The 12,769-nt window shown below is 47.7% G+C and overlaps 1 protein-coding gene across 8 annotated transcripts in view; it reads right to left on the bottom strand.

Moving 5' to 3' along the window:
• The window catches only part of PLEKHA7 (pleckstrin homology domain containing A7), a 231,690-nt gene that overhangs the window by 24,599 nt on the left and 194,322 nt on the right, over positions 1–12,769 (bottom strand). For 5 of the 8 annotated variants that reach the window (XM_037997516.2, XM_037997519.2, XM_037997517.2 and 2 more), the window contains 5 exons: positions 12,300–12,386; positions 9,236–9,289; positions 4,907–4,987; positions 1,052–1,120; positions 797–877 (listed from right to left, as the gene is read on the bottom strand). In XM_037997516.2, the coding sequence (XP_037853444.2) occupies positions 797–877; positions 1,052–1,120; positions 4,907–4,987; positions 9,236–9,289; positions 12,300–12,386 (372 nt within the window). The remainder of the gene's footprint in view (positions 1–796; positions 878–1,051; positions 1,121–4,906; positions 4,988–9,235; positions 9,290–12,299; positions 12,387–12,769) is intronic. The other 3 variants (XM_037997521.2, XM_073018025.1, XM_008005604.3) reach the window with 1 other exon arrangement.

Below are 12,769 nucleotides of genomic sequence, written 5' to 3'. Positions count from 1 at the left end.
AAACTAGGAATACAGCTGTCTAATTCCTTATGGGATAAACTAAGAGGATAAATCAAATAATTTAAAAAAAAATCCTCTCTAGCCTCCTAGGGAAAAGAGTGTATTATCAACCTTCAGTATCACAAATTTAAAATGCAAAAGGAAAATATTACTTTAAGAATAGAAAAGGCCAACGTTGGTGGCCCCTGGCCCATTCCTGCACTCCCATCCAGACTTGCTGCCTCCACAGCCCAGATCCTAGGAGACAAGGAGCTTTAGGAAGCAAAGGCATCTGCCCTGTAATGACTGCAGCCACTTCCTCCAAAGGAACCCTGCTTCCTGGGGGTTCAGGGACCGGGGGTCATCACATATAAGCCTTTTTTTTTTTAATTTTCCTGAGACGAAGTCTTCCTCTGTCACCTAGGCTGGAATACAGCGGGGCGATCTCGGCTCACTGCAACCTCTGCCTCCCGGGTTCAAGCAATTCTGCCTCAGCCTTCTGAGTAGCTGGGATTACAGACGCCCACCACCACGCCCAGCTAATTTTTGTATTTTTAGTAGAGACAGGGTTTCACCACGTTTGTCAGGCTGGTCTCGAACTGGTCTCACGAGGTTAGCCTCGTGATCCACTTGCCCTGGCCTTCCAAAGTGCTGAGATTACAGACATAAGCCGCCACACCCAGTGCATTTTTTTTTTTTTTTAAATAAGCTAACATTTGTTGTTCAGTACTAACATGAGGGTCCAGCCTATGTCTCAAGAAAGACGGGACAAAAAGCCCCTCTGCCCATTCCAAGATTATTCAAAACTGACACGTACTTTGTTCTCTTTAAGGGCTCGTATCTTGTCTTCCAAGTCCTGGAGGATCCTGTCCTGTTCGCAGAAGATGCTCAGTTTGACCTAAAAGCAAGAACAGGTAGAGAGGGCCTGGAGTGATGAGAAAAAGACATGACCTTGGGATTGCGATCAGACAGCCTTTGGCTACAGAATCATCCAAGCCCTGCCTGAAGCTGTTCACCCTGGGTCTGCATCAGGAGGCAGATGAGGGGTCAGCGTGTCACGCTGTTCACTCACGTCAATGTCGCTCTCAGCGATCTTCACAGGCTTCAGACTTCGATCCTTGAGAAGGTCCCGGCCTGTCATCTGGGAGGCGAACAATTTAAAAGAGATTTAACCATGGTGTTTGAGATCAGAACTCGGGAAAGAAAATTCATCCTACAATGGATGGTGTGGAAGTCCTTGGCAGTGGCAAGTAGGTCATAGCATGAGAGGGGCAAAAACTTGGGCTATACTATGCCTATTTCATTTTAGGGAAAAAAACAAAACCTTTTCATGATTCTAGTAATGCTGGTAAGTCCTTTGAGTTAAAGAAAATGTAGACGTTCAAGTTACAGGATCATCAATTTTAAAAGTATATATTTGCCTAAAATGAATGTCAAAAATTAGCATGAATCTTGGGAGATTTGCCACCGATCAGACAGAGGTGTGCTACTGAACCTGGGAACAAACACGAGTTACGAAGCCCATTACTCCCTGCCCAGGGTGGTGAGATGGGCAGACCCAGAGGAACAAACAAATCCCTTGACCGTTGTCAAGCCTTAGCTTAAGGAAGTCTCTGAGCAGCCCACTTCCCCATGGGTAAGGCCAGCCTTCCTCACCCTTTACCATTTGGGAAGAAGACCTGGCCAAGGTAAAAAGGAACGTGGCTAGTTCCCAGCAGGGGTTTTTAACTGTTCCCTGCATAACTGAGGCTAGGCTGTACTTGTATAAGTTACAAGAAAGGCAACCATAAAGCAATACACAAAAGTCACCCAAACTTGTGGGCCAATGGGATTTTACATTTCCCATCCCTCACTTGACTCAAGGTAGGCAATATGCCACCTGTCTCTCACTGACTCCCGAGACTCTAAATCTAACTTATCCCATTTTTCCATTTCCCCCAATTTCTTTCTTGCCAAAAGTCATGCAGGGGTTGAGGGGAGTGACTTTCACAGATGTACCTTCCCATGGCCAAGACAAGGCCAGGGAGAACCAAGTCTATTGTGCCTGATGTAGGGGAAGCCAGATCTCTATTTTGCAGATCTGACCAGGGAAATGGAGGGTGGAGCTAACAGTGGCAGAGATAGGTGCTGTGCGTGCACTATGCAGAGAGGTCCCAGTGTGGACAGATAGCTGCTGGAGAGAGGGGTGTAGATTTCTCCCCATTCTATCTGTAAGGTCCAGGAAGTTTGTCAGTGTGAATTGGGGGTGGAAATAAATTGGCAAACATTCCACTCAGTGCTCAAGCCCTTCATGTGCCCAACTGTCCTATGCTACCTCTCCCTGCAAACTGTCATGAGCAAATCCAAAGGTCAAGGGAGAGGACCTCTCCCTGCCTTGGGGTGAGGACTGATTCTGGGCTACACGCCTGCCCCACCCATTCCCATGATCCCTTTGGTCACACAGAAGAGGGCGGAACCATTGTTTTATGTATCTTGGTAAAGTCAGCCCTGAACAGAAGACCTGGCACAAACTCAGCAAACACTTATTGAATTGCATGTAGGTCAAAGGGAAACACATGTAGGTCACTGTTGTTGAGTTCCTGGAAAAAATAGAACTCCAGCCAAATTCTGCTCTTCAGACTGTCAGATTATGTGTACACACTTGTATACACACAGTTGCAGAACACAAGACTGCAACGATCCACAAACAAACAGACTGTGCTGTCTCCTGCAATGGGAGGGCGGTGCGGGGAGGTGGGCATGAAATTAATCCTGGTGAATCACAAACAGCTGAACTTCTCAGGCAGCATGTGGGTTTTAAACTCAGGGGAACCCAGGAGAAAAAGCAAGTGAAAGCAGTGAAGTCTTCACTCTATGTCATCGTCCTTTCATCAAAGCCAAGGACAAGGAGGTTGTCTATTCTCCAAAGGGACTGACCTTTGGGGCTCATTTCCTAGGTAGAAATCATTTTCAAATGGAGATACACTCTGAAGATTCTTCCCCCCTAGCAAAACTCTTCCTCTTATTTCACTGAAGCTTTTTACAGAGAATGTCTTTTTGATACTTAAATAACAAGGCAGAAAATCTAATTGAGCAATGCCTCATTTATCCAGCACCATCAGGAAAAGAATGAGATATTTTATATAAAAAGGGCATTTTGAGGAGCTGAATCTTCTAAATTATACTTTTTGATGGAAAGTTTTCTAAAAGTATGCCCTTTGCTGCCTTCGTGGAATACCGAATATACATTCAACCTTTTCTTTCTCCCTCTCAGGATATTAGTACTACCTCTTTTTCCAAGAAGTAGATTTCTCTTGTCCCTTTTTAAAGTGCTGCTTATCTGGCCAGGCACGGTGGCTCAAGCCTGTAATCCCAGCACTGTGGGAGTCCAAGGTGGGAGAATCATGAGGTCCGGAGTTCAAGACCAGTCTGGCCAACATGGTGAAACCCCATCTCTACTAAAAATACAAAAATTAACCAGGTGCAGTGCCACGCGCCTGTAGTCCCAGCTACTTGGGAGGTTGAGGCAGGAGAATCTCTTGAACCCGGGAAGCAGAGGTTGTGGTGAGCTGAGGTTGTGCCACTGCACTCCAGCCTGGGTGACAGAGCGAGACTCCGTGTCAAAAAAATAAAAGTGCTGCTTACTAGATGTTGTGGGTTAGGAATTCAAAGGACTATAAGCTCAACTGAGACGAGGTACTTACATCTCTTCTCTCCCTTTAACTGGGGGTGGTGCTCTTCAGGGTGCTCTTTCCATACGTTGCATCTGCTGCTACTACAGCACCCAGCACATTAGAGTACAAAGTTCTGTTTGCTCATTTGTTTCTTCTCACTAGAGAGTAACCTAATTAGGGGTGACTGTGGAGATGGATGCCTTTCCTCTGTATCCTCAAAGCCCAGCCAGGGCCTAGCATATTGAGGAAATTCGGGCAATGTTTGCTCAGTGAGTTCATGAATGTGTCAAAGTAATGTGAGCTGGTCTGTCTCCTATGGACGGAAGGAGACAGGCTTTAGAGCATGGGCTTAAAGAGAGCTGTTTCTACAGCTCAGAGGAACATTAAGCTTCTGAATGTAGTTCTGCTCCAGAGAGCCGAGGCTACTAAGAAATATTATATCCACGTGTACTGTATTACATCTAATTTTCCTTTTAAAAGTGTGTTTGTTGCAGCCATGTCCAAATATACTTAAAACATCAACTCTGGGTCCCCCCAGCATCTCTGTCATCAGAAAAAGTAAAAGTCTGTGGGTGCTCATCCATTTGAAAGAGTCTCTCCATCAGACGGGAATCAAAGGCCACCCAGGCATCTTCCCTCCCCTCCACCACATCCCAACCCACTTTCTCAGGGCTCAGGATGGTTGGCCACAACACCTGCTTCCTGATCTGCATCCTCCCCTGGAATGCTGTAAGAGCTGGTCACATTGCAGTCCCTACTTCTGCATCAATCAAAGAGGGTATGGGCAGGGGGTAGCATTTTATTCTAGACCAGCTCCAGGCTGTTATCCAAATGCCAACTCCCTGCCCCCAAAAGGTGCCACCTTAATCTCAGGGCCACTGTGGAATCTGAGGATACCCTGGCTCTTGGAAGATGACCAATAACTGCTGTTCCCTCCCAAGAAACTCATGCTTAACTCTGTCTGGGTGAGCCCTCGCCGTGGAGGCAGACACATGAAGATGGAAACACAACACAAGCTGGTGGCAAGCCAGGCAAGCTCCCCCACCCTTGGCAGCACAAAACATGGAGTCACAGAAAACCACAGATGAGAGGCTCAGCCTGGTGCATCAGTCAAAATGCTGAAGACAGCTTCAGTTGAAAGAAAATAAAGCAAAATGACTTGCGGGAAGCCTGGGGCGGTCAGGAGAGCAACTGGTTAAGCAAGTGATGAAGTCGGCACCGAGCCAGAAGCAATGGAATGACCCCGCTTGGAGACATGGATCAGATCATCTTACGCTTCTCCTGGGCCGACAGCCCCGTGCTGACTTCTTCAGCACTTTGTAAAGCACGTTGATCAAAGGTTCATTATTTTTAATCTGTTCCAAACAAAAAGGCAAATACAACAAAACGTAACAGGTGAGACATCAAATGACACTTGAAGCAGCCAGAATTTGGGGAACTGGCAAAGGGACAACTTTAAGGATGCTGTGTGCTGTGCAATTCAAACAACCAGGTCTGAATCTTGGTGATGCTACTTCCATGGGACCATGGATGCTACTTGCACGGGCCACGGGACCTTCCCAGACTGCAGCTCTCTCCTTTTTATAAAATGTCATATGCTGTCTGAAGGGACCTTTGCACAGGCTGGTTTATGTGGGAGTGCCGATTTCAGTGTTCATTTCCTTCCTGGTTCTGCTGGAGAAGGCAAGGAGCAACATCATAGAAGGGAACTTGTTTCTTCTTTTGTCCTCCCTCATCACATTCTGTAAGATACTAGTTTAGAGTCGTGCCATGCATTCATCTCACCCCCACCCAACCTTAAGTTCCACCAGAACTGTGATGCATCTACATGATTATGTCTTACCCATGGTCCCAAATGCTTACAGCTCCTTTTTGGGAACACTGTCCTCATTATCTAGAACAGCAGGAATCACTGGGGGGGGGCTTTAAAAAATACTGATGCTTGAGTTCCACCCCAAGAGATTCCGATATAATTGGTCTGGGATGGGGCCTGGGCATTGGGATTCTTAAACACTCTCCTGGGTGATTCTAATGTGCAGCCAGGATTGAGAATCACTGCCCTAAAACAGGGGTTCTCAAACTTAAGCGTGCATCAGAATCAGCTGGAGGGCAAATACACAGATTTTCTGGGCCCCATCCCTGGAGGTTCTTGTGGTGCAGATCTGGGGTGGGACCCAAGATTCTACATTTTTAATGAATTCCCAGATATTGTTGACACTTTTGGTCTGAGGATCCCATGTTGAGAGCCACTACTTCAAAACAGTGTTTCTCGATACTGGATGTGCATTAGAAACACCTAAGGAGTTTTTTTTGTTTTAATTAAAGAATAATACCTGAATATTACCAATTAAATCACAGTCCCTCAGGGGTAGGACCCAGACATTTATATTCATTTTAAAAACTCCCCAACAGTTCTCATTCATAGCCAGGGTTAATAATTTCTTCTCCAGAACAATAGACCTCAAACCCTAGTGTGCACAAGAATCACCCCAGAGCTTGATAAAAATGCAGAATTCTGGGCAGCAGAGTGTCCAGTTCAAGAGAACCCTCCAGGTCTGTGTTTTTATCAAGCCCCCAGGTGATTTTGAAGTATATGGCATCCCTAATCATAACTTTAAAAACTGTCCCAGAAGCTGATTTTGGAAACAGACCCTGAACAGAGAAGTCCTGATCTCAGGTTCAAACAGTCATGAAGAGTCCAGAGTCCAATAGCCCTGGAGCCACTGATGGTACATCCCTCACCAAAGACAAAAGCCTTTTTGGAGCTGACTGCAACCTTTTCTATCTACAAAGGCTTCACATGAGTGGCAGCAGGTACCCTCATCTTCCTGGCTGTGCTTCACAGAAGCATAAAGACAACTTAAATTGTCAACAACAGTGAACCCCACACCCCACCCCTCTGACTCAGCTAAGGTATAGGGTTCTGAAGAGCAAAACTTCAATGCCAGGAATACAATTCAACGAACACGACTTTAGGGTAGGCAAAGCGTGTGATGCATGGAAGAAAGAAGGCAGGTATGAGGTCAGTTGCTGGGTTCAAGTCCCAGCAGTATAACTGCAGAAGTTACTTCTCTGACACCTAAGTTCCTGGTTATAGAAAAGGGATAATAATTCATATTGCTCTGATCGTGTGCAGCTCTTAGGTAGTAAAATACAGCAAGGATGCAACTTGCCTCTCTCTATCCCATCAAATATATTTCTTGGCATAACAATCCAAGCTCAGCTCCATAAAAACATAAGGCCTTTGGGTACACAGTGGTAGAGCAGCATTTTAAGAGAGGATGTGGGGCAAGGTGGTAAAGGGCTCTAGGGTGAGAGCTGCACCCAAATACTGATACCCACTAACTGCTGTGTAGGCTTGGGAAACTCACTAGCTTTTCAGAGTTACAGTTCATTAAAAGATGATACCACCACTTCCCTTACAGGGTCAATTTGGAGGTAAAATAACTTAATAGAAGTAAAATGTAGTGACTGACATACATTATGACCCCCTATTGTTATTAAGCTTCTGTTGGAGTCGACACGCAGGGACTCCTAGTTCTGCCGTGCCATTCTGTGGCTCAGTTTCTCCCTCTGTAATCCCACATAGCTCAAATTCTATGATCCTGAAATAAAACAAACCTGAGGCCAAGCATCACTCCAGGACCAACTGTGAGTTTCCACTGTCACATACAAACAGGAACCAGAAGGCAGCCATTTCCTACTGCTCCTGCTTAGGCACATTTAGTTCTCTCTGACCCTGTGCACTAAACACTCTGGTATATCTGTGTTTTATACTCACCTGTGGTGCTGGCATGCTAGGCCTCTCCCATAGGCCCAGGGGCACTATGGATGCTCTACAGGTATGTCTGAGTGGACCGTTGGGCCCTGGGTCAGGGGTGACAAGAAATGGGCAGGCAGCTGCTGACTGGCTGTCAGGGAGGCTGAGGAACGGGGATGTGGTGCTGCGCAGGGAAGGTGGAGGCCGGGGGCTGGTGGATCTCTCTCCATAGGCATGGTGGGAACAACCCTGCCTATCCCACAGGCTGCAGGAGGACGGGCTGGGCTGCCACACTTGGTCCACACAGCTATGCTTGAGCACTGTGAATCCTGAGGAATTACTACCATACTTAGAGCAGTCCCTAAAGCTCTGTGTGACCTGACTGTCATATGAGTTAGAAAACTTCCTGGCCTTGAGAGAAAGCTCCTTGTTCTCCTCACATGCTAAAGCCAGGTCTTTTTGCTCATGGCACCCACCTTCTTTCCTAAAGCCTAGGATAGAGTCAAAAGCCTGCATGACCTAGCGCCACCTCCCTCTGCTGCCCTGGCCACAACCACTGTGCCCTGGCTCTCCTTGGCTCTCACTGTTCCTTCCCTTTAAATCTCAACCAACCCCAGCCCCCCTGGCTCTTCAAGGCTTCAAACACATGCCACCTCCTCCCAGAAGCCTCTCCGGTGTTGTAACCCACAGAGATTCTCACCATCTCAGCTCTGAGAACCAGGCCAAACAGATCTTTGCCTAGTCATTGTAGAGGAGTTTGTTATTTGGGGATAATTTCTTTCACCAACCCAAGACTATCTGGAAGTATCTCAAGACCAGACAGATTCAATTTTTCTTCTGCATCTCCCCATGTCATCTGCATACACAGCAAGTGTTCAACAGACACAGAATTGCACTGGCTGATTTCTGATCAAAGGCCCTGATCTCCTTTCATTATGGGGAGATCTCCTTTCATTATGGGGAGACCCCCTTTCCGTCTTCTTCCTTCAGATCTGACGTTCATATGTCTGCTTCTATGAGGCTGGATGAAGATCCCCGAATTAAAAATATCCCAAGCCAGGTACACTGGAGACTGTAGGGAGGCATGCCGCCCCTTGTGGCAGTCGCCTGAGTGTCCCATGGCCCCTCACCCACCTTTTCAGACCCACAGCTTACTAAAGGTCACATTCCTCCAGTCTATTTCACGGCTTAGGCGTAAGAAGTGCTTTCACAGTGGGAGCTTTCAGAGAACTGTGGGAAGGGAACAATAGGGCTCTCTTCCAGGCAGAATGCCTTTTGCCTTCTCTACAGGAGTTTTCTCGGCTCTCTCTGTGCTGAGAAAGCTAATTTAGAGCCTGAAGCCTTATCACCTACAGGGAGGGGCCCAGCCTTCTTCTCCTAAACTGAGATGGGAGACTACTGGTGAGCCTCAAAGCCATGCGATTCCATGTGGAGCCTGCTCCTCTAGCAACAGAACCAAAGAACCCACCATACCACTTGTGGCTGAAAACCCACATTAGTGAACCAAACATACACCCCTGCTCCCACTGGAGACTCTGAAGAAGCAACTGGTTGCTTTTGGAGGGACCTTTTGGTTCTGACCAAAAGAAGGAAGAGATCAAGGTCTCGCGCCTTCATTCTGTAAGCCAGGGACCTCACACCAAAATTCACAAGAAACTGAAAAAAGGCAGAGTATGAGTCTGTAAGAAATAAAATTCTTCTGATTCAAGATGGGAAACATCTTGATTTAGAATTCAGATTGGGTAAGACCTGTCTGGCCTTTGGCTTTGGGCCTGGCTCCAGTGAGGTGGCACTCTTGGAAAGGTGAGTATGCGAGGAAGGCAGGAACCCTGATATCACTCACCTTTAGATCCAGGTACTCCAGGTCTTTCTTCAGCTGGAGGTAGGTGTCATCAGCCTTCAAATGAAGCAGAGAGGGAAAAACACAGTTACGAACACCAAGAGTTTCCATAACTGGAGGTTTCCCATGTGAATTATTTGTATGGTGCAGTTTTCGGAACAAGGAACCACAGCAGACCAACACATCAGGGGCCACAGAGGAAGCACAAACGTCTTGGTGCAGCTGAGAGCCCTCTTTCAGCAAGGCGGACCTTGCAGGTCACTGTGGGGAAAGTCAGCTTGTCCCCCACTGGCTCGGGGAAGTTTGGCAGGGAGGATCCTACCCCAGGGCTAGGGCAGCTGAGGCAGTGTTGTGCTCCCAAGATAGACCTGGGAGGTCCACCCAGAGAAGCGCATGCCACACCTGAGCTACAGCACATCAGTCATCACTGCTCCAAATCCATCCATCAAACCTTTGGTCTGGATCACTTCACATGCATGAAGATGAAGCTCATTGGTGTGGGCAGATGCCAAGAAGAGGCAGGGAGATGGCCTGGGTGACCCAGGAGGTCCCAATATGACCTTGGTTTCCAGAATAACCACAAGCAACTGATGGAAATTTCCTGCAAGTTTGGTTATTTTTGCTCAGCATGGAGCCAGTGTAGCCACATCAGGAGCTACTTGAGACAGGTGCAAGGTCAGACCCATCTGTTTGTGGCGTCTCTGACAATCTATCAAGTTCTTCAGTATAATTACCAGAAACAGTGAAAATAAGAAAAAGACTCTTGGATTTCCTAAAACTCATGCTTTCCCATGTAGCAGATCACAGAAGCTAACCGTGAGGCAGAGGAGCTGTGAAAGCTCAAGAAAAATAATCCAGGCACCATCTTCTCAGCAGACTAAGAGGGTCCCAGCCAAGCAAGCCAGAGCTGGGGCAGGTGGCCTTTGCTTACAGCCCTGAGGTAAGACAGTCACACAGAAAAACCACACGAAGAGTTGAGGCAGTGCTCTTAAGCATGGGAATGCCTGGGGGACAAGTGTCAGGAGCACTAGTGGCTTGCAAGGTCTTGTGTCCCTAAACTAATCCCTTACCCATCCATTCTTCCCAAACAGCTCAGTCCCTACACACTTGGTACAGCAGTGAGACAGAGCAGAAGGTTATTCAAGATCACTTAGATTCACAACCGATGATAGTTTTTGCACTGACATTCATTTTTCTGAATACATTTCCTAAATCTCTCATAACTCACTAAAACAGAACAAGGAAGGAAGGTAACAGTCCTGTCACCCTCCTCATCTGTCCCCTGCCTACCTCTCTACAGCCTGGAGGACCAGCCTCATTGGCTGAACCTATTCCTGCCTGAGGACAACCCCAGGGAGGAATCCTTTTCTTTAATCTTTCTGCTCAAGATACCCGGGAGGGCAGCCCCCTAGCCAGTTCTTGAGAAGCTTGCTTGCAAAGCCCAATGTTTTTGCAACAGTTTAGAACATTGTGTCATGCAGGTCTTGGATTTTGGCTGCAGCCTGCATGCTTCTAGCTGAGGGATCCTGAGCAAGTCACTTCCCCTTCTGGTTCCACTTGCCTTGTGTGTGGTCCTGACTCCTCTCCTACCTAACCTCTTCCAGCTTACTGTGAGGCTTAGCAGGATATGAGATGAGAAGATGCTCTGTGAGGCAGCAGGGCACCGTCCAGATAAGAGAGGGCACCCTGCATCTCCCTCCACACTGACGCATACGTGCCTTTCCACATCCCAAGGAGTGGCCACAGGGGCAACAAGGCTGTCAGCCAGCACAGCCCTTTGAACGTGACCACACATCAGCCTGGCAGTCACTACTTACAGCCAGAGAAGCGACAGTTTAGGACCCCTACACCACATGCAGCCCCCCTCCCCAGTGCCAGAAGGGTAGGCTCGGCCTCCACCACCACAGAGTGTCTGGCAGTAGCATCCAGAAGCAAACAGGCAGCGAACAAGGGAGAGGCAGACAGCAGAGACAGACCAGAGCATGGGCACGAGCGAACACGAGCCAGCATGTTACTCCCTGCCCCTGGCCCTGAGAGAAGCCCACCAGTGCTGACCTGGCAGGTGGGAAAGGTCAGCTGGTGCTGCAGTAACTGGCCGATGGCGAAATTTCGCACACTGGCTAACTTGGCCTGGTGCCGCCTTAACCGGGTGAGAAGCAATGAGAGCTCCTCCAGCTGCAGGTGTGTAGACACAGCACAAGGAAGTTAGCACCACAGGAGCATGCTGCTAGAATTACGCTCTTCACCCTGGTGTCAGTGCCAGGACAGCATTGATGTGACACCATTAAGCAATTACTGCGTTAATTCTGTCATTAGGACAAATAAAAGCACTGGCAGTAAAAGGGCTTCAGGAAGTTGTTTTTTCAGGAAAGCAACAACCAACAGTGCAACCTCACCCAGACCCAAGCTTTTTTTTTTTCTTCTGCTTTGAGACAGTCTTGCTCTGTCACTCAGGCTGGAGTGCAGCAGCGTGAGCGTGATCTTGGCTCACTGCAAACTCCACTTCCTGAGTTCTCGTATCTCAGCCTTCCGAATACCTGGGATCACAGGAGCATACCAACACACCCAGCTAATTTTTGTATTTTTAGTAGAGACGGGGTTTCGCCATGTTTGCTAGGCTGGTCTTGAACTCCTGGCCTCAAGTGATCCACCCACCTCAGTCTCCCAAAGTGCTAGGATTGCAGGTATGAACCACCATGCCTGGTCTCAGACTCAAGCTTTGAAGATAGAGTTAACTCATTAATTAATCAAAGATCAGGGAAGAGAGGAGAGGCACTACCTGTGGAAAAAGGTGAGTAGCTGGAAAACATTTATGGCAAAATTCAGCTTGAAAGAGGAGATAAGCCTAACATTCCCCTACATTCCCCCACAAGCTCTTCCCCTTCATTGGGGACCCAGTGACAGCCAGGTGACCCTAAGCAAGTCATTCGACTTCTCTGAGTCTCAGTTTCCTCATCTCTAAAATGGGAGTTGATAGCTGCCCTCTGGACTGCATTGTACTGACTCAGAGGAAGGAAAACGTTGATGAGATAGGGCATTGCAGGCTGTGTCTTGTCATTCACCTTACCGATTTTCCATGTAAACTGGGAGCACTGACGGTGTGGGTCATGTAACCCATGGAGGGCATGGAGCGTCGGTCCACGTGAGACGAGTTCTGCAAGTGGGAAGACAAGAAGTCACACTGGAGCCCAAACCTCTGCCACCCACTCCCAGGGCAGCCCGCCCCATACTACGTGGGTCCCCTCTGAGCCCCAGACTCCTCATCTATGAAATGAGCACATGTATCTTACTCTTACGGTTAGAACACTAAACGGTGAAAGCCCTTGGAAAGTGAAAATTTAAGCTGGGTTGTTATAAATAGTTTAACTGACTGGACACATGTCTTTTCCTGCCTTTCAAGCTGCAAGGAAGCTGACTTGTAGTTGTGTGACCCCCTGCAAGTTACTTTGTCTCTCCGCGCCTCAGAGTTCTCATCTTTGAAATGGGCATAAACATAGCACCTACCTCATAGGGTTGTGGTGAGAATTTAAAGCGAAG

This window comes from Chlorocebus sabaeus, chromosome 1 (genome assembly GCF_047675955.1).
Source record: "Chlorocebus sabaeus isolate Y175 chromosome 1, mChlSab1.0.hap1, whole genome shotgun sequence".
NCBI classification, from domain to species: Eukaryota; Metazoa; Chordata; class Mammalia; order Primates; family Cercopithecidae; genus Chlorocebus; species Chlorocebus sabaeus.
Note: the sequence above shows the minus strand (reverse complement) of the source record. Positions and strands in the feature narration are given on the sequence as shown.